At 47.5% G+C, this 21732-nt stretch overlaps 1 protein-coding gene across 5 annotated transcripts in view; it reads right to left on the minus strand.

Annotated features, from left to right (window-relative positions):
* Positions 1–13308, minus strand: part of EPHA4 (EPH receptor A4) — a 95232-nt gene extending 81924 nt beyond the window's left edge. The window contains exons 1-4 of one of the 5 annotated variants that reach the window (XM_038183509.2): positions 13141–13308; positions 12920–12987; positions 8812–9475; positions 6140–7741 (exon numbers count right to left, since the gene is read on the minus strand). In XM_038183509.2, coding sequence (XP_038039437.1) covers positions 7734–7741; positions 8812–9475; positions 12920–12987; positions 13141–13231 — 831 coding nt within the window. In that variant the 5' untranslated portion in view covers positions 13232–13308 and the 3' untranslated portion in view covers positions 6140–7733. Of the gene's footprint in view, positions 1–6139; positions 7742–8811; positions 9476–12919; positions 12988–13140 lie in introns of those variants that run through there. The other 4 variants (XM_072042205.1, XM_027464077.3, XM_038183505.2 and 1 more) reach the window with 4 other exon arrangements.
* Between the last annotated feature and the right edge of the window lie 8424 nt (positions 13309–21732).

A 21732-nucleotide genomic window follows, 5' to 3' on the forward strand; every position in this document is an offset into this window, starting at 1 on the left:
CAAACACGGTTGCATCTAAGCACCTCCTGCTGTAATTATCCAGCAGCCGCTGCCCCCAAGCATCTCTCTGAAACAGTAGGGACTACCCACACACCTTCTTAATTTCTGTTTACTTGTCTCTTGAAAAAGCCCAAAAGATATCTTCTACATGCTCTGGCTAAGTACAACAAAACGCAGTACTCCAACATCTGAAGAGGAGTTCAGGCAACTTGTGCCCTCCTATTGATCTCCTAGCCCTCCATTCCTCCTCTAATCCTCTCCATAATTACATGAGCAGTGAAAGAAAAAAAAAGTAAAAAAAAAATAAAAATTGATTTTTCCGAAGCTGTCAGTTCCTCAGATCCATTTTCCAATGGCCACCCTCAAAAGAGCCCAGGCACTGGCTCACGCTGTCCCAGCTGGGTGTCCCTGTGACGGATGGTGGCCCAAAACAGGCTGGGGCTGGGGCCCAGAGCCACCAGCGCGGCCCAGCCCAGGAGCTGGAGGGGAAGGTATTGATCCAGTCCTTTCAACACACAACCCTGCCTACCGGCTGCTCCAGGTGCTGCCAGGCCAGGAGCTTCAAAAGCAAACTGTTTTCAAAGCAGCGATGTCTTTTTCAACTACAGAAAACACTTAAACCCAAAAACAAATGAATTCAAGCACCAAGTTCACAGAAGCCTTGGTTGACAGTGCTCCTCTGCTCCCCAGACAGAGATGTTTTATGTACGGAAAGACAGACTCGTTAATTAACGCTATTACAATGTGGCCTGGCAAGAGGCCTCTGGGACTTAAAATAAAGAAATCCACACCCTTTAAGTAAACACTTTATTATAAAGATAGCCTGCATTAGTATCAAAAAAAACGCAACCAAAACCTCTTCAAGTACTCCACTGATTTCCCCCCCACACGCTCACTTCTCAGAATAAAAATGAAGGCTACTGAAAAATTAAGTTTCTGTAATTCAATTCCTCCAGCATCAGTGCTGAAGAACATTTTGGCCTCTCTTAATGTCGATAATGAAGAAAATAAAGCTGATTGTTGAAGCCATTCGGAGCAATGAGGAGGCACAGCGGAGGCCAGACAAAGCCCTCTGCGTGACAGAGGCATTAGTGAAGTCTAAAGGGAAATATTCAGGAAAGCAGCAGCGGTATTGACCGAAGCCTCTGCTACCGTCACACAGGCTTCGATCACGAGCTACGTGTAGTGCCAGGTGTGGATACAACAGGATTTAATCAGCAGTCTGTGGATACACCAAGCCAGACATGTTCCATCCACAAGACTTACAGATGAGTATTCAAGTACTCAAGTATTTTCTGTCAGCATTTGCAGCCCGCATTACTCTCCAACTAAAACTGGAGATGAGCCGTGACAGCCAGGAGAGCCCTCCAAGCTGGAGGCAAGAGGCTGCAGCTCTACCCATGGCACACGATCCTGCCCCCAAAGCTCAAAAAGCTCCAGCTCGACGTCAGGTCCAGCAGGGAGCTTGGCGAGTGGCCGGGATGCCGGGCCTCGGCCCATGGGCCCGCACGCAGCAGCAGGAGGCCAGCCCGTGCTGGTGCAGACAGTTACTCACAGGAACGCGGCGCGGAGAGATAACGCCATAAAATATGAACAAAATGGAACTTGTTTCCTTGCCACTAAATTGTTAGCTTTATGGGACTTCATGCTGAACGGTATGAAAAAAAAATCCAATTTGCTTTGAAGCGCATTAGTCTAACATCCTAATTATTGTTTACATTGCCATTTGCCTTCTATTAAGAATTGAATAATTACCCAGCGCTTCATAGTTTAAAAATACAAGCAAACAGGATTATCTGGGTAATTAAGACACTGTACTGCAGCTTTGAACTGTGGCTGTACAAAGTATCCACATATACAAGGAAAAATGATAGTTATCGATTGCCTTATTTAAACAGCACTTTAAGGAGTTCCAGCATGCAAGACTGGCAACTTATGAGGAGAAGGTGACCAAATCCTTTTGATGAGTGAGGAGGGGGGGAAAGAAAATAATAATAAAAAAAAGCTTTCTTGTGTCTAGGCAGAACCAGACAACCTTCCTTTTGGCCTTGTCTCAGCCACAGCCACCCCGTGTGCCTCTGGGGAAGGCACCTCACCTTCCTCCCTCCACCCTCCAGCAGGAGACCATCAGTCATCCTCTTCCTCCTCCTCCCCAGGAGTGCCACCCCTGCCCAGCCTGCTGAAAGCACGACCTCTGCAACATGCCCTCCTGCAGCAGGCCCCCAATAAATACACCCCCTCCACTACACGGGTCTGAGAGATTAAGTTGGTCTACATACACCCACTGAGAGCTAAACCCACCCCCAAAAACACAAAAGCAAAAACAGACCAGAGAGCTGGGCTTTCTCTAGGCACCCACGACTAATGGAACTAAAGCAAATAACAACTGTACAGTCTGGCTTTTTTTTTTTTTTTAAAACCTTAATAGCCCATCCATATTGTATTTTAAACAGCATGGTCTCCCCTTCTGGGTGACTATTAGGGCAAAACCAAAGTTTTTGCACGTTCCTTTGTTGTTTTAAAGAGCCTTTCCTCCATTTAATTATGCCACCAGGTTTCACACTGCGCACTTTACTACCCCTGTGAAATTACCTTCAAGTTAAACACTAATGGGGCATCAAAAAAAAAGGAAAGAAAGAACACCACCACCCCCCAAACCTTCTTTTTCCCTTTGGTTTGTTATAGGATGTAGCCCCAACACAATCAGGGTCCTAATTTCATACCACTGATTTATAAAGACACAAAATGAGAACTAGTCCTTTAAAGAAATACAGTACATTCATGCAGCATGTGTTCTAGCTTATATCAATAAACCTTTCAACAAATCCGTTCTGAACAAGCCTGTGTTTTGGGAGCATTTAATGAGCCTCAGCTTTATTTCAAGCCAAAGGCAATTTTCAGTAAAGTTGAAATAAAGAAAAGTTAAAAAGAACAGAAAGCCACTAAAACCAAAAATAAAACAAAACATGGGTTCTTGTGTAATCGTGAGGCTTAGGAAAGCAGAACTTTTCTCACAGATTATTTTTGTGTGATAAATAAAGACAGAAGTTCCCTTTGTGCATGTTTACCCGAGTGCTACCAGCCGCCTCGTCCCCTCTGCACCACCAAAGGCCGAGCCCGCTCCTGCAGCCAGGCCGGCCACGAGAACGGCACCACACCAGGGCTGAGCCCAGCCTCGACCCACGGCACAGAAAAGGCCATGAAGCATAATGTTTTTGGGACATACGTGTGTGTAGGCTGATGGAGCAGGGGGGATGCATGCTACCGCCTGATGCGGGTCATTCCCCAGGCTGAGGCTGTAGCTACAGAAGGGTCCTGTGGCTCCCGGCGAGCAGCTAGAGGGGATCACAGCCAGGAGCCCATGGCCCCACCAGCCACAACAGACAGCGCTGTCGGCACCTCCAGCAAGCGTTTCCCAGACAAGCCCAGGGCGCTGGAGCACAGCACTTTCCCACAGGCTGGCTGGAAGTGGGCTGCAGAGACTGGGGGAAGAGCCACAATCAGTCCTCGTCAGGAGGAGACCGGGACACAAGGAGCACGCTGTGCAAATATTACACTCTCTCTTAAACAAAGAATTTAAATCAAAACGGGATGCGTTTGCATAAAATCCAGATCTCAGAGCTTTGCATAAACAGAAGGAGATTTTGGCTGGCGTTTCCAAAGGAAGCTCTTATCTCCTTTGTGAAATGGGGAAATGGGTGTGCTACTTTGCATGAGGGTGTATACAAAAGATGTAAATGAGGAGTTTGCTTGCATGCAAAAGACGAAGTGGCCTGACAGCTGCCAATCCCCCTTCACAAGGAGAGCTTCCTCAGTCTCCAGCCAGAGGAAAGAGAAGGGAACCCAAGTGTTTGCTTCCCAGGGAGGTGAAACAGGCCCTGAATATTCATGAAGTGTCCATTTAGTCGTGGGAGTGGTAATTGCCTCTGATTCACAAAACTGGGTGACCTCACCTGCTCCCCAAAACATATCAAAAGGATGTGGCATAATGGAATGAAACCTGATAAGACACCCATCTCACGAGTTTGGGGGGCTTTTTGATGCAGCCTCCAAAGACTGAAGTGTACTGCTGAGCATTTCTTTAATCATTTCTCACTAATGCAATAAAGACCAAGCTCAGTGGAGCATGTTATTAGACAGATAATCACCCTTACGCAGCCAAGATCTAAATCCTGAAGTCATCACACACAAGACAAGTTGTCTGGAAAGTTTGTTTTGTTTTTAAATCCAACACCAACCAAAAGGAACCTTGTCACATGCCCCATCAAGGACTACCCAGAGCTACCATAAAATTCATAGTACAACAGCTCACCTGTCTTCCACAGTGAGGACTGAGCTGCCTCTTCACCAAAAATGTGCGGAATAATGAGCAGGTGTTGCTCTCCTATGTAGCAGCAGCAATTTTGTCAGCAATTCAGAGCTAAGAAGCATGAGCTTTTCTCCAAGGAATATCTAAAGGAACAATTGCTTGACAACAGCAGTGGCTTGACTTCTGAAGGGGCCAGCGAGGAAGAAAAGCATTACAGAACCTGCATGGCATTTAAATGAAGGATCTTAAAACACCCTAGTCGGTAACAAAAAAATAAAAAATAAAGCACTGAGAGAGCAACCCTTGGAAGATCTGTTGAGCTCCACCAGAACATAATATAACCAAATCACTTCTTGAGGAGATAAGCACCAGCTAAATTTGTTTCAGACAGACTGTGTTTCAGTATTGCTCTCATGCCCCTCCTGGTAGCTTCCTTCTTCTCAGCTCCTTTTAAAGCTTAAGATGTTGAGTCTGTGCATTTTTTTTCCCCCTGCCAAAAAAAATCAACCCAAAAAAAAAAACCAACAATCTTTCTGGAATCTCAAATCTGTGCAGTCTTAGTCACCCTCCTGATTACCCTTTTGTGCAGCCAGACTGTTCATCAGTGTTATTCTGACAAAAAAAGTTGTCTATGACTAAAATGGGAAAGCACACACAAATTGCTTCACTTCCCCACCCTGACAAAACCCACCATCCAAAAATCTTATCACAGAAAAGAATATAATTAGACCGGTGTCTTCTGATATAAACTGAACTGCTGCTCTCAATGATCACAGTCACTCTTCAAAGCCTCTGAGATAAAAAGCACCTTATCATTCAAATTATTACTTCTTAGGGATGCTTTTATCGAAGTTAGAAGGAAAATTCTAAAAACAGCAGCGATATGAGAACGGGATTGAGCCATATTTTAAATGACACTGGATTTTCTGCCAATTGGCCAATTCACAACTCAAAAAAGCAAGTATAGATGAAGACAAAGCTGTTGGCTCTCATAACCTTTACAATATCACAGTAAAAATCTCAACTGTCTCACATATTTATACTAAATGGCAGCTCTAAAATTGAGATTTGTAATTTCACAGCATCAAAATCATCACAGATGGCTACAGTCTATTGCTTCTTTAATCTGTCTTTCCTCCCTTCCTGCTTGTTTCCCCCTTCACTGTTTGAGATAAAAAGATACGCAGTTTATCATGAGGAAATCATAACTAAATGCAAACCACAATATATTAACGTGTAACAAAACGATCTGCATAACAATGATACATACAAGCAAATTTTAGAATAACTTCATGTCTCGACTTTACCCTAAAGCACTAATTGCCTTAGCCTGGAGATGTGTCACTAGTCAGGATAGTTTCTCATTCCATCAACGCTATTCCACATTTATGCTCTCCTGAATGGACAGCCATGAGCACGAGAAATTTGGGGAAAAAAATACAGAAAAAAGAGAACAATAGGAAGTTCTCTAGTTCTCTTTTTGCACTGAGTTCACAGCTACAAATGCAGCTGTAAGAAAGGAATCAGTGCTCATTTAGCATTTTTACTGATCGAGACAATGTTACGGAACCATCCCTGTTACTCCTGTGAGGTTTCTCAGATAAACATGAATTAAGTACTTTGCTTCCTTCCCTTCCTGCTCTGCTTTTCTGCGCACATACATATATGCGCATGCATATAGATGTAGAGACATGGATGTTCAGTAAGATGATCAAAGTCTGATGGAAAAAAAACAGCAGCTGTTTGAATGAAGCACAGGCTGTGTGTAATCAAACACCTCCATACCACGCAATTATTTTTTTATTTTAAATAAATCCTCGCCAAGGTCAGAGAGTCGTTAATGCCCACTACAGGAGCCACTTCAGAAGTGAAGTGCTTCCCATTATTTTTCTCCCACACGCAGCAGAAATTAAGCAACAGCAGCTCCAGGGGCAGCGCCTGACGCAGCACTCGGGAGGTGGAAGGAGCCCACCGGGGCCGTGGGGCTGGAGGCTGCCCCCAGGGGAGCGGGGGGTGCACAGCCCCTGCTCCCTCGGCCCCTGCCACTCCTGCCCACCAAGCTCTTGTCAAACTTTTAAGATCTTAATGAATCCTAACTCCCACCCGGGGATCACAGGGGAAGATGGATGAGGGAACGGACAACCTCTGACCTTCCCTTGTGTTCATCCCGCCGCAGTCAGCCTATTGAAAAACAATTGGGGTGGAACCTGCCCACCAGCCCCGGGTCTCAGCCTGGCACCCTTCTACAGCCTTTCACAGGCTCGGCCCCTTTCCTCCGCCCTGTCCGTGCTCCAAACCCACAGGAATCCCCCTCGCTTCACTCCAGCAGCCCGCCATGACGCGGGGCAGGGCGTGAGGAGGCTCACCCCGCGGTGTCGGAGGCCGCCCCGCCATCACCTCCATGCTGGAGGCCCAAGCGAGCCTGCTAGGCTTGAGGAGCTCGAGGAGCTTCCCGGGGAGCCGTCCTGGCTGGAGAATGGCAGATGTTAGGGAAAGGAAACCGCAAGTAACCGCTGATGAAATGGGCTTAGCGCTTCGCAATTACTTGCTGGCTCGAATCCTCTGAGCAGAGCTGGCACAGGCCGGCTCCGCTCCGGAGAATGGATCCAAGAGACAAAGTTTCTTCCCCTGCTCTAGGAGCCACGCCACCTGATCTGCCTCCAGCCTGGGAACCCGACCGCCGGGCTGCAGCTACGGGCCAGCAGGTAACCTGACCTGACACGCTCATTTCTCAGTCCAACAACAGAAAAGGATGAGTGAAAAAGCAGCCCGCTAGCACCTCTGCCCACCAGCAAACCCCGTGTGTGCAATCAGCTCATCACGTTCGGGCCACTGACGAGGAGAAGTGTTAGATCTGTGTCAGCCAGCGTGCCCGGGGCTGACCCAGCAGGCCTTCAGGAGAAGGCAGGACAATTTCCGAGCAATAAACCAAAGCGCATCCCCCCATTCACTTCCTCCTCTCACTTCCCAGGCTGTAAATGTGTGGGGAAGCTTTGCTGGAAGTTACGGATCTATTTGAGGCTAGCAACACCTCCTCAGCCACCCGTGGCTCTCCTAAGCAGCACCCATTCAGTACCACGTCCGTGGATTTGCATCTTTCATCGTACACAGCTTTTCTTTCCAGGCTTCTGTCTCGCGGGACTCCATGGATAGTGATTTAAGCCAAACAGGGTGCCCCCTCATCGCGCCGCTCATTTTTCAGCTCTCCCTGCAGCCCATGGCAATCCTACTCAAATGGAGGCTGAGGTTTATCCTTGGTGCTTTTTTCCTGCCAAAGCTTAGTTTCAAGGCGTAATAGGGAACTTCATATTGACTGTAAATTATCATTTAAAAGAAACCAAGCAGAACATTCAAAAGGCTCTGTTCTCTTGGGAGTCTAGCACAAAGGCGGTCAGTTGCTTGCTCTGCTACCTTGTTCTCTGACTCAATGACCTGTGAAAAATGCACCAAGAGGATGCAAAGCCAATACATTTGGAACACTGGGATCCAAAACACCTTTACCAAAAAACAAACAAACAAAAAACAAGCAACAACAACAAAAAACAGGCTCCAATCCATTAAGGAGCTGAGTACCTCCAATTTGGTACCCAGGAAAGTTAAAGGCCACTGAACTGTGCAAGAAGCCATCCCAGTTTGATATTAATTTATGCTTACACGAGCAAGAGTTCAGTCACTGAGGCCAAAGATATTTTATTTATAAACTCTTTTCTCCTACCTTAACCTTCTACTATTTATTTTTCCAGGAAGGGGAAGTGAATAGAACACAGGTTTTAAGGTGTTGTTCTGCCTCCCCTTCTTTTTTTAGGATAATCTGTGTTTTCTGTAAACTTTAATCCCCAATTCAGCAGGGCACAGGACAGGGGGAGGGAGGGGGGCTTTTAGCATTTCTAAGAGTATCCTAGCACCTCCATTATTAAGCTAACAATGGAGACCCTCTGAGAAATTAAAATATTTAACAAAGGCAGCGGTGTCAAATATCAAAAGGTTATTTAGCACTCAAAAAATTTGCAACAAGTAAAACACCAAAGACTTCCCCTTCCTAAAGGGGGAAAGTAATCCAGCTAAAACTCCTGTTCCACTCCCCCATTCCGACTCTGTTCTCACCCCACTGCATTATCCAAGGGAAACTTTGTCAGAATTTCCTGTGCTTAACAAAGCTCACTCCAGATAAAACTTAAGAGTTCTCTCTTTAAAGGACGGCAGCTCAGCTGAGCTGTTTCTGCAGTCATTCACATTTTGGTGACCGCTGTGAGCCAATTCAAATTGAGGTGCCTGCTAGAAAGAGCATTTTGCCTTCTGCCTATCAGCAGTATCATTTGCTTTGCATTGTATGATTCTTAGCCTTGCCACCTGGAGCTACTGGACTTCTTCATTAAACCCCTCTGTCCCACTGCATCCCATAGGGGCTGCTAATTACTGGCTTGATTCCATTTACTCTCATCTCCGATTCAATTATGCATTCTCCTAAGCCCTAATGAAAAGTACAATATGGCTCATCTTACCTTGGCACTCGCCGTTACGCTCTTCATAGCCAGCGTTGCACAGACAGTTGCCAATGGGCACCAGCCATTCGCCATCTGCCCCGCAGTACATTTTTGGCACATCCTTCTCTTCCGAGTTGTTGACACAGGAGCCGCGAACCTCCACCAGAGAGGATGTATCAGCCCCGGTAATGGTGTCTGGAAACTGTGCCAGGTTTCGAACTGTCAGTGGGCACTTCTTATAGAAAACACGGACGGACACCAAAGCAATGCAGGCTCCGACGTCCTGAAAAGCCAAGTAAAACCCTTTCTTGCTGAGAGGTCCCACGTCCCGTATCTCTGTGTTCAGCTTCATGATCCTGTCGCCAATGTCCACCTGGGTGAAGCTCTCATCAGCGGCGATGGTGTCGATCTTGGCAAACTGGCTCTCTCGAATAAAACGCTCCTTATCGTTGTTTGATTCATAGTAATAGAGGTTGAAAGTCTCTTTGCAAGTTCCCATGACACCTGGCAGGCTGTTGCAGTCTCTCAGCGTGAACTTGATTTCAATATATACCCTCTGAGCCCCCTCACGGGGAATCCAATCAGTTCGTAACCAATTATTCTGACTGGGCTCCATCACGTTGCAGACTTGATAGGTGCGGATCGGAGTGTTTTTCTCATCCATAATGCTCACTTCCTCCCACTGCCAAGAGGGAAAGGAGAAGAAAAACACATCAGGATTAAATGGAGTAGCAGAGCTTCGCAGCAAAATGAACATCCATGTTTCTGGCGTCACTACCATGGACCTTAAGCTGCTAAGCCACCCCTTATTAGTTCTGAAAGCTTCCAAAGCTGGGCTAGCAACGTCCCAGGCACGCAGATGGAGCAGCCTCTGCTGTGGAGCTGGGCAGAGCAACTCTCTGCAGAACCGGGTCCTTGGCCTGGGTGGCACTTGTGGGCGGAAGGAGAGGCAAGGAGACCACACCACTGCTCTACCAGCATGCTGCCACAGCACTGCCACCCAAACAAAGCTGCTCATCACTGGCAAGATGGGAAGAGAAGGTGTACTATACACCTTTGTCCTCCAGAAGTCTCAGGAAGTACCATTAAATTTATATGCTTGAAATAAACCAGAAGATTCAAAGACAGCAGCACACTTTCAAACTCAACTCTCGCACCCCTCGATCAAGTTTGGGCACCTTCTTCAGAAGCGTGAAACTAACAGGAAATTCACAACAAAAATACAGCAATCCAGGGAAGATATGCAAAGAAGACATCTGGCCCTAAATCAGCATTTCAAGATGATGAACTTATAAAGGGAAAGAAAACAAAAACAAAAGCTTTGATTCTTTTAATTATTTTTATTTGTATTTAGTATTATCAAGCAAAGTTTACTACAGTGCTTTCCTGGAGTGGGAAGAAAGGAGGCAGTGGGGGTATTGGCAAGAGAGACAAAGCTTTCCAGCAAAACCCCCACGGTGCTTTGGTATTAAAAAAACAAAAACACTTACTAATAAAAAAATAAAATAAAAAAAGTGTATTAGAGAATGTCTACATACTGCCTGGGTTTGCAAGCTATACAATAAAGCATATAAAAATTATCCTTGGAAAAATCAGCAGTAACTTCAGAGCCTTCCCAGAAGTGCTTTTCAGAGCTACTGAAGCCGTGGCTTCGATAAACAGAAGCCTTCTTAACATTAAGGGGCTTCTTGTATAATATCCTGCATTCTTCTCGCAAGGACTGCTCTTATGCAAGTGATTTTTACTTAAAAAGATTCCAGCTTAGCTGAATCCATTTATAGGGTGACAGTAGTTAGCACCATGAGTCACTGGGAGCAGAAAGAACAATATTTTATTTACTGCCTTGAGATGACTGCAAATTAAAGCAAAAGCAGGGGGGGCTCAATACTCAGTGTGTCACTCCTTTTCACAGAAAAAGGGGAAAAAACAAACCTTAAAAAGCCATCTATCAATGTAAAGCGCAGCACATTGTGGTAAGAGGACGGCGCTGTTTAATTTGCAGCTGCCGCAGCCGAGCTCCCTGTTACGGCGCTGTCCTGACGGGCCATCGCCTCCCATCCCGCTACCCTTGGGCTGCCCACGCTACCTGTGCTGTGTGCGGTACAAGGGAAAGGAAGAAGCAGAGGGAAACAATACTTGTTGATGGGATTTCCTTTGCCCCGCTCAGACAATGGAGGATGCCGCTCTAGGATTCAATAGAGACCGCTGAGGTCAACGGGCAGGCTGCGACTGAATTCAGCAAGTCTGGGATCGGGTTCCCAACACGCCCGGCTCCCAGAAGTGTTTCTCATTTCAGCAGCACACATCCACAAACCAAATCCGAGCGCATCGTACCGCCAGAGCTGAAAGTGACCACAGCCCCAAAATTTCCAGCCACTGCTAATGATTTGTAACTAAGTATGTGGTCAGAGCTGTAATTTCAGCTTGAAAGAAAAAGTTAACTTTTATAATTCAACTCTTCCCACGGTTTAATGATGCAGAGTGAAACATTCTGGGCACAAAACCTGCTTTTCGACTGTGAAATGCAGGACTAAATCATTAATTATATTTATAATGCAATTCACAAATTCCTTCAGGGCTCCTATATATTTGATTACAGTTAGTCACTGCTAAATGACTACGTTTATCTGTAGCCCTTCTTATTCACACAAGCCTCGCACCGCAGGAACCACCTGGTATATATAGATCTAGAAAAATATCTTTTGTCGGAGACAAAAAGGTGCACACAGCTCAAGAAAAACTGGCTCCAAAGGACAGAGCCTTCCCAGGAAGATAAAGAAAAGAGTTCACTGCTGCTGCTTGAAATAAATCTGCAGCATATGAAGTCAAAGCAAATGCTTTCCAAGCACTGCATCTCAGAGACAGACCATGTACTCTTAAATTTTTCACTACGGGCTTAAAAATAGAACACACGTATGTAGGTTTAGTGAAACGAGTCACGTCCACAAGAAGAGCACACATTTCCTTCTCCAGCTTGCATGGAGCTTCCAGAGGAAACATTGGGAGGGGGGGGGAAGAGGGAGAAACCAAGAGCTATTAATAAAATACAGCTGTCCCCGGTCATCTATTCGCTACTGACTTAATAAAACTTATACGCCGGGTCCTGTGTTGACGTACAGGACAGGCATCCCTTGGAGAGCCGCACGGCAGAGCCCGTCCTCATGCCTGCCCTTTGGGGGGCAGAGGATTAAGGATGCTCTCCTTAGGGCAGGGCTGCACCTTCCCACCCCGTCCGAGGAGGAGGACAAGCGCCCGCCGCCAGCAGCAGCCCTGCCAAGCGCCGAGGTTTGGGGACAGGGCTGCCGAGCCAGGGCTGTATCAAGTTCATGCAGAGCCACAATGGGGGCGCAGAACAATCCCCCCTTTCTCCCGTGTTATGGCTATTCACAGCTTATGCATAATGCATCGCCAGCCAACGCAGCCTCGGGTTCCTTCCACCCGCTGCTGTTTCCTTCGCTCCCCGTCTGATTGCAAGTGGAAACACACCAACACACACACACACACACACACACACACACACACAGACACACACACCAAAACTCAGTGTGCACACACACACACACAACTCCGTGTGCAGGTTTCCCCAAGAACCCAGAGCTTTGCTGCGCACGGGTCCTGATCTCTCAGCACTTATTTTCCCATCAGCTTCACTTCGTTACTTTTCCCTTGAGCACACTAAGCCGCTCTATTCATCTCATATTAAAAGGATTTGAGTTTTTTTGTTTGTTTGTTTTGAGTTTTTGGCTGGGTGTTTTGTTTTGTTTTGTTTTGTTTTTTTTTTTCTTTTTAAATTGCCGTTTAGGGTGCTTCGCTGGCATTTTCCTTAAATCATTCACTTTGAGGCAGGTTCCTAATTGCCTGTTAGGAAGCCCCGGCAGAGCCCACGCAGCAGGGGCTCCCCCGGGCCCCTCAGCCCCGTCCGAGCCGCGGGACGGGGCAGGGGCAGCGAGCAGCGACCCGCACCGGCACCGGCACCCGGCAGCGGGTCCCAGCAGCCTCCCACAGACCCTACGCGACGGGAGCGAGCCCGGGGGGTCCCGAGCGGCTCCCACAGCCGTGCCTGACCCCAAACCCCTTCCCCGCCCCTCCGCGGAGCTGGCACCCCAAAGCCCCGCACGGCACTTACCCCTCCTTCCAGCGGGCTCGCTATCCAGCCCAGCTCGCCCTGCACCGAGCGGGAGTCCAGCAGGGTCACTGCGGGGAGGAGAGGCACAAACACAGCACGGTCAGTCCCGGACCCCAAAACAGCGCCCGGACACCCCAAAACAGCGCCCCGGGACCCCAAAACACCGCCCGGACACCCCAAAACACCGCCCCCAACTCCCCGCCGGGTCCCCGCCGCCTCACCTTCGTTGGCGGGGTACACCCGGGAGCCGGTGACGGCGCCGCAGACGCCGACGAGCAGCGGGAGCAGGGCGCAGCCCCGCAGCCCCGCCATGCCGCTGCCGCTGCCGCCGCCCGCTCCCTCCCAGCGGAATCGCCGCCCGCGGGCCGCGCGCCGGGCATAGGCACGGCATGGCCCGGGGGGGCGGGGCCACGCCCGCCCGTCACGCCCCGCCGCCAATCGCCGCCCGCCCCGCGCCGGGAGCCACGCCCCTCGCCACGCCCCCAGCCACGCCCCGCCCCGCCCGGCCCCACCGCTTGGCAGCAGCGCCACCTGCCGGGCCGCCCGCACCACCGCCATCTTGCCACGGCCGCCCCCCCCCCCGCGGGGTGCCAGCCCTGGGGCCGGGTTGACCTGGCCGCCGAGCCGGGGGTGTCCCCTGACGGGGGACTCGAGGTGCTCGGTATTTTGTGCGTCATCGCTTGTGTGTCTTTCAACCTTAACTAGTTAGAAGAATTCACGTCAAACAAACGCAAAGTAAATCACAACTCTCAGAAACGAAACGCTCGCAGTTCTACCAAACCCACTGCGTCCTGGCTCTACGAAAAGGGTCTTTCAGGCGCCCTGCCAAAACAAGCACGGTTTCCATACTCCCCGTCACTCCAGCGGATCGTAAAAGCACAGCTTGGTTTCGACAGATGCCATTAGCCTAAACTCAGCCCCACCAAGCAACCCCGCTGCGGCACCGAAATTCCTCCTCGAATCGCTCCTTCAGCCGCCGCACCCCTCACACTCGGTTAGCGGCCACGAAGGGCACAGGGCGCTGCCGTGGGGACAGAAATTCATCTCTTTGCCACCCCGGAGCCTGCATGCACCTATCCGCACCTGCAGCTCGCGCCGGGTCCTGCTGCATCCCTGAGCACCCAGGGACCAGAGGAGAGCACCAAAAGTTGGCCGCTGGCACACGCGGTTTGTCCCGAGCACATCCCCACAGCATTTCTGGCAGTGCTTTCTGCCAGACAGATGTCTCACACACACGTTGTGTATCGTTAGCTGGCTCCCGTTGGGCCCAGTGGCCGACCCAGCACACAGACCGCGACGCCTCGCTGCCCAGAGGGGCCGGGGTCCTGCCGGACACCGCTCCTTCCTCTCCTTTCTTTCTCCATTTTCCTATGTCCACCCACTCGTGCTCGTCCATCTCCCCAGAAGCTTTCTGCTGTCAGTCAAGTGACAACCTCAGTAGGAAGCTCTGTGTGCTCGTGGGCCTCCTGGGGCCCAGCACTACATTGAGATGGGGGAAAAAAAATAAAAAAAAAAGGAGGACAAAGAAGCAGCGGGGGGAGGCAGCGCGCGATCTTCCTTTAGCATGCAACTCCACAGCCTGCGGGGAAAAATTCACCTGGCTTCTCTGAAAAGCGTTTTCCCACAAAAAAATGCAAGCACTGACTCTGCTGCCACCCGGCTCTGTGGACAAGAGGGTGAGTGGGGTGGGCAGCGAGGCGCTCGGCATGGGCACCCAAGGGCACTGCAACCCCTGGGCACCACAAGCAGCGGCCGCGGCTGGGCCCTGCAGGTGGGGCAGCCTTTCCCTGCCCAGAGCTAGCGATTCTTAGCGCCTGTGAGGATAAAATATCTGCAGATAAATTGCTTGGCAAAATTCGGAGCTAACAGCTGGTTACCCGACGTGAGCGAGGGTTGGTTCCTCACTCAGGTGATGTTTGCGTTAGCTGGAGCCGCGGTCTGTAATGCAAAAAGCCGCAGCAGGAGACAGCTCGAGGAAGGCAGCACGCCTTTCTACACGCGTCAGGCTGGCCGAACGATTTTGTTTCGGGTGGGATTACCAGGAGTTCTGCAGCTGACCCCAGTAAGGAAAGGATCAGGTTTGTAGTTCATTTGCAAATCCACTCCGCAAAAAGTGAGCTTTAGGCACTGCAAATTACGTACACTTCCTTTCATTAACCACAATCATCATCACAATAGTTTGCTATTTATTACTGCCTTAATGCTGATTACAGGGACTGTGACAGTGTATTTATTCTGACGAGGCACTGTGTGACGACCTGACAATATCGAGACAGACAGACACATAGATTTTTTGCCTTTTCCAACCAGCACCGCCAAGGAAAGCCAGATAAACGTAAGTGAAAGGATTTTAATGACAATTGAAGCAGGAGCTGCTGTTACACTGCTCCTTACAACAAACCAAAAAAGTCTCCTGGTTAGTCTAAAATTTACACTATGCCATTACGGGTCCCTGAAAGGAAATCCCGTCACCAAAAATATTTACAAAACAGGAGTGTTTATGATGCAGTTCATGCTTCCGAACATAAACAAGCACTAAAGGGCACTGGCAAAACGTAAAACCTGAAAAGGAGCAGAGACCTAACAAAGAAAAGGAAAAAAAAAAAAAAAGAGAGAGAGAAAAGAAATGCCCCAGAATGTCAAAGCAGGTATTCCAGCTTTTCACCTAATAAGCAGAACAAACACCATAAATACAAGTGCTCAGCTCTGCAAGGTAAGGCTTGGCTTGGCTCCTTGCAGCTGCCAGCCTCAGTAAGACCAGGAGGCAGGCAGCACTCTGCAGTTTTTTCATGGAAAAGTGTCACCAATAAAGCCGTGCAAATAACTGCACGGCCCTGCCGGTTGTTTGCTGTGCTGGCACAGATGCTCGGCAACCCGGAGAGGAATGCGCGCACGCACGTTTCATTGGAAGGTTATTGAAAGCTGTGGCGGTTTGCAGATACCTTAATTGTTACAAAATGCTTTCGAATATCCCCAGCTTTGTGCTGCCAGCCCCCGGCAGCTGCGCTCCGTACTCATCTTCACCCGTCCAGGCGCAGCACCAACAGCGGGATGAAGGCGCAGGGCTGGTGGCAGCAGGGTGGGCTGCTCGCACGGCGCCGTGGGGAGCCTGCAAGAGCTGCTCGGGGCGTACAGAACAAGGCTGAGCCCAACAGCCTGGGCCAAGCAGCGCAGGGCATCTGTCTGCAGCCATTTCAGAGGAGCCTGGGTTGCACATGAAGGGTAAAGCTGGAGGCTAAGCACAGGGGATTGCAAACTACATCCAGAGCTGTTTAAAAGCTCACACCCATTTTTTGCAGCGGGAAGAGGACTGAGTCAGACAGACGTAGTCTTCCTCTGACAAGAACAAGGTCACAGTTTAAGATTTCTGAACTGGATTCTGGCCTGTTCTAAGGTGAAGTCAAATTTTTGTAGTAGTTTGGCTATGAAACTTTCATAGGTAGGTAGAACTGGGCCCTTTATGTGGAACATAATAAATCTAAAATTAATATTAATGAAAAACAACTGTGTTCTGGATTTGTTTTCATACTGAGATCTCTTTTAATTTTTTTAAACAATTTTTACTGCAGGCATTATTAAAGAAGGAAAAAAAAAAGTACAGGGTAACTTCTATTGTAACAATAAGCATTCCGTACACATGCCTTCAGATGTAAAGATAGTTTTAGTGCAAAGTCTCTGAATCATCTTTTTGGTAAAATATTCTAAAGAACAGCATGTCAGAGCTCTAATTCATGGTTATTCCGTGTGTTTGTAGACAGCAATCTTTTCAGAGCTTATTTATGCAATAATGGTACCAATCAAGTTGTACCAGAGACAGGTTCCCTACAGAGCCCTGAAGATTTCTGGCACTTCTAAGAGAGCGTAAATCCTAATTAACTCAAAGTAAACCACGTTCTCTCAGAAAGTCCACCCATTATGAGGAACAAAATTTTTTTTTGCAACCATATAGAAGGCAACTTTTTCTGTGTATAAAGTAAATAAAAACAACTGCTGTTTTTTTGATTGTTTATTTACTGTGTTCTTCTTTAGTAGTAGGGCAGAGTCTTTGTCTTTCTGTAGAATGAAATATAAACACCTTGATTTTTGTTCTAAAAAGTGGAAAGCATGTGTGCATTTCTGCCATGAATGATGTGACTGATACATTCCCAGGACAGGGGAAGATAAAGGTTGGGAGTTTGCACCCAGGGGGAGGGCTGCACTCTGACTTCTGCACACGTTCCCTGAGAGATCGTAAGCAGCCGTTACAGCAAAACCTTGGAGGTTGGATGGAGATGATCACCTCAAATGCCTGCCTTAAAACAGAGATGCTAAATAAGTATCAGGTCAGAGAGATCTGCAGGCATCACTCCACTCTTGCGAAGAAGATGGAGAAGCACAGCTTCATTCAGTAATGTCTATAAGGCACTATGGGACCTTATACCCGTGGTCTGTAGGCTGGCCAACCTGAAAGCAATAATGCTGAGCTCAGCTCAGTCTGACCCATGGCTTGCATTTCTCTGTCCTGATTATGGAGAAGCTGCAGGTACCAAAGAGTGGTCATTTATTAGCTAAGAAGTGATTTGTTGTATTCCAGGGGAACCACTAGCTGGGGAAAGTGAGTACGTGCATGCGCATGTGTTCTAGCTCAGTATTTACACTGATTTTATGGCAGAATATTGCAAATTCTAAATTAATTCCATATGAAGCAAGATATAGAAATGAAAACCTGTGAGAAGGACAATGAAAAGGAAAAACTAATTGATTTTACATTTAAAAAATGGCAACCATTATTTTCCTCAGTACTGCCACTGACTTTGGAAGTGCTCAGAGAACAAGTTTGTCGTGCTGGCAGCACAGCCACTACATTTCCTTGTTTTCTTTTTATTTATACCTATCTGTTGGCTCTTGTCATATATGGAGCTACTCGTGTACAGCTTCTAGCACAACCACATCCCAAGCCTGCTCCTGGGGAGCTGAGCATCCCTGTAGCACCACAACACAGACACGCTCAGGTTTGTTCCTGCATCCTGCATTACACGGGCATGAACCTCATTTGAGGAATTTTTCTAATTTATGACATACAAATCAGTCCCTCTGACTTCCTACGCCACTGGCACCATCCAACAATTTCTCTTTGGTTGCAACACTGTTTGCCAAGCCCCATTCTGCCCCAAGCTTTCCTTAGCAGCAAGCACCTCATTCTGCCAGTGGAAGCCAGCCCCAGACCCGAGCTGATTCTCCTGCGCACAGGTCCACATCAGCAGCAGGGTGCAGGAGCACGTCTCTGGACTCACCCTTGAGGCTGGGTTTCCATCAGAAATCACTCACGGGTGTTGCTTTACTGAGTCACTCTGCTGTCACACTTTCCTAATACATATGTAGCTGCTATTTCCAACAACATTTTTTTTTTTTCCAAAATATTTTCTCGCGCGGTACCCTGAGGAAAACAGCAAAAACATCACCTCTGGGGAGAAATGTGCAACTGCTGTGGCTGGTAGGCACAAAGCTGCCACCCTTCCCCTCGGCAGCCTCCCGTGCCCACCACCACTACCGATCCTCACTCGCATTGCCACACTGGCCACAGTTTCCTCACATCAGCTAAGATCAGCAGCGGAAAACTCGCCCAGCCTGCAGGAACAACGGGCTCGGTTCGAAGGAGGAGTGTGACTAACTGCTTGCCCTGACCCTTTGCGATCCCTTGTCCCCCATTTCAGGGGCTTGCCCAGGACCAGGAAAAGAGCCGTTTGCAGCGTGTTGGAAACAAAAGCCAAGGGCCCTTGGTAAATTTTTTTGTCTGTTCCTTATAGAAGCAGAAAACAATGCTTCTGCATGGAAGGAGCATGCGTGGTGAAATGTATGTTTTTTCTTTTCTTGATTTCTATCAGAAACTTTCATCGTAATATATCTGTGGGACAGATCAAAGCACAAGACAATGTAAGCTTGTTTAAGCTTCACCCACTGTTCAAAAATATCCCAAAATGCCAGCAAGCCACTCCAATAAAGAGCTGTAAAAGTAAAACAGATTCCCAGTGGTGACATCTGTTAGTGTAAGGATTATTCAAACATCTCTAGAGTTTTCCTTAACAAAAAAAAAAAAAAAAAGCCAGAATGGCTTCCTACCAAAAGCCAGCTCAGTCTAATATCCTTCCCTGGCTAAATCTACATACAAACCGTATTTCTGTATTTTGTTGGCACCAAGAAACCCACATGCTTGTCTGGACATGGAAATAAAAAGAGATTGCCAGGGAATTTAAAAATGTATATGCTGGGGAACCAGTTTAAACTGACCTTGGGCTTAGAGAAGTACATTTTTGTGAAGCTGCGCACGATTGTCAATGCATGGTACAATACAAAATACATTTCTGCTGAAAGCAGCTTCGTTGCTTGATGCAAGATGGTTTCAATTTGAGGGGATACCAGTGTGACCAGGTGGTCTGTAAAGGAATACCTCATGTCTCTTCTGGACTTGCTCTACCTATGAACGTGAACACACACGCAAACATGTACAAAACCCAAATAAACATGTAGCCAGGCACATGGACAGAAGGAAAACCGAGAAGGACCCATCTGAAACTGTGCTGTAAGCAGAGGGAGAGGCTGTAAAGCTACTCCAGCATTGTTCCCGGCCACGTCATTCTCCGTTTTCCTCCTACCTCTCAGGTGGCCGATGCAGACCACCTACAAATTCAGCTTTGCTGCAGCGTCATATACAAAATGTGGGCATTATTCCATTTGTGTTAAGGAAGCCAGCTCATGCCAGTGGAATTGCAGCAGTAATGATGTGAGATTTAATACCAGCAGCTCTACACCCCACGTGCAAATCCCATGATGGTTTCATTACACTGGGAACTTCCCAGCGCCCATAAACAGATGAGCAACCTTTACTTACCTGAGGATTGCAGCAATATTCATAGCACTGAGAACGAGTCCATCAGAACTGAGCAGAGTTACTAAGAAACTTAGGTTGGTAGAGATTTACCAATACACCAATGAAATTAAATATACGAAGACAGCATTTACCCTGATTCCAACCCATGATGCTTGTGAGCACTAATGATTTTCTCCTTTAATTAAAATTTACTTTAAAGTGTTCTCTAAATAAAAAAAATTGCTGAAACGTAGCATATTCTGAAGAGTATCACTTGCGCAAAGCCTTCAGAACCCAGCACTGCACCTTAGAAGGCATTATAGGATATTTAGTCTGGAGCTATCTCACAACATGTTAGCTGGCTGCTTTGTTATTTCAGCTTTAAATGTTAAACACGTGGAAGGAACATAAAAGGAGCTTCCCTGTAAAGCCTATTTTCCAAAATCTATCTGTTATTTAGAACCCCATAAAGATCTATGTGTATCTACCCATCTGCAGCCGCATTTATTTTTACATGTTTTTGAGCGCATATCTCTCAGTGTCATAAGGTCTTCATAAATAAATCAACCTACTTAGATCCGCATGCTTTGAATAACAAGTCAGCCACCAAACCAGCAGATGGATACATTTTTAATTAGGTAAGCAGTCAATGCCTTTTGGTTTGAAAACTCTCTTGTTTCTCTTAAAAAGACGGAAAGTAACCAAATTAAATCCAAAATTACAGTGGGATGGCATAGTGGTTTTATTCTGCATGTAGTTGCAAATCAGCTTAGAGCCCAGCCTGTGTGACAAACTTGAAGAAATGCAATATTTTATATCAAGCAAACCTCAAAGTGAAATATTTAAGGATCTTGTAAGACTACGTTGTAAACAATATGCATTTTTCAATAACACATGTGGTTGCTTACGCGATCTTCTCACTTGAGCAAGACTCTCTGATCTTAATTCATTTACTGTGTTGCCTTTGCAATCTCTCAAGCAAAATATTTTTAAGCAGCAACTTTTAATTTACATAATCAGACATACTTTCCTGAATAACATGGAAGAAACTCAGAATTGACAACATCTTGTACTGCTTAAAGAACCCATGAAAAAAAACTTCAGCAGTTCCAGTTAACTTCTTCCCACAAAAAGGTTTTCGGTTTTGGACTGGGAACAAGATCTGGCATGACGGACACACGTCTCACTCATACCGAGCCTCCCACACTCCTCCAAACTGCCCAGGCTCTGAAAGGTCCAGGTAAATTCTCCAGGCCTGCAGGAGGGTTCACCCGCATCAGGGTGCCCCAAAGGAGACCTCAATGCCCCAAGGACCTCCAGGGCACCTCGCTGGGGCCCGCAGGGAATGAAGCAGCCTGGAAGCGCCTCTCCCACTGTGCCCACCTTGCCTCTGCTTGACATGTTTCCTGTCTTAGCTCCTGTTAACCCGAACAAGGCCTTTAGTTCTTTTTCCCATAAATTTGGGAAGTCTTCCTGTGGCTGAAGCGGCCTTCTCTCGCTCACCTGAGCTGGAGAACGGGATGCCATGGCTGTCAGGGAGCGCACTGCCTCTCCTTCGCTCGAGGAACAAGTTACACGGCCTCTTGGCCATTCCCAACAGACAATTACGATCACCCCAGCGTGACCCAGCACACCAGATAACTTTCCTTTGACTAGCAAGCCTTCTCTGATGGTCAGCAAGCCACGGGTTGTCCATGCGCAAACGAGAGCCTTCTGCTTGGCTAAAACTGCCGATGCACCACGGCTGACCCGACCCCCACTGCCGTTTCTCCATGCTCAAGGCCCAAAACCTTCAACAGAAGGTCAGTGCCCACTGCCAGGATCTTACGCTGGTACTGAGGCGACAGAATAAGGTTTTCTGGCTCCTCATTCAGTTTTATGTTTACCAAAAGAAAAAAAGGTATTTTGAAATTCACGTTAAACTCCAGACATAAAATCTGATACTTAAAGAACATAGCTTAAAAAT

The sequence above is a fragment of the Anas platyrhynchos genome, chromosome 9 (genome assembly GCF_047663525.1).
Source record: "Anas platyrhynchos isolate ZD024472 breed Pekin duck chromosome 9, IASCAAS_PekinDuck_T2T, whole genome shotgun sequence".
Classification (NCBI taxonomy): domain Eukaryota; kingdom Metazoa; phylum Chordata; class Aves; order Anseriformes; family Anatidae; genus Anas; species Anas platyrhynchos.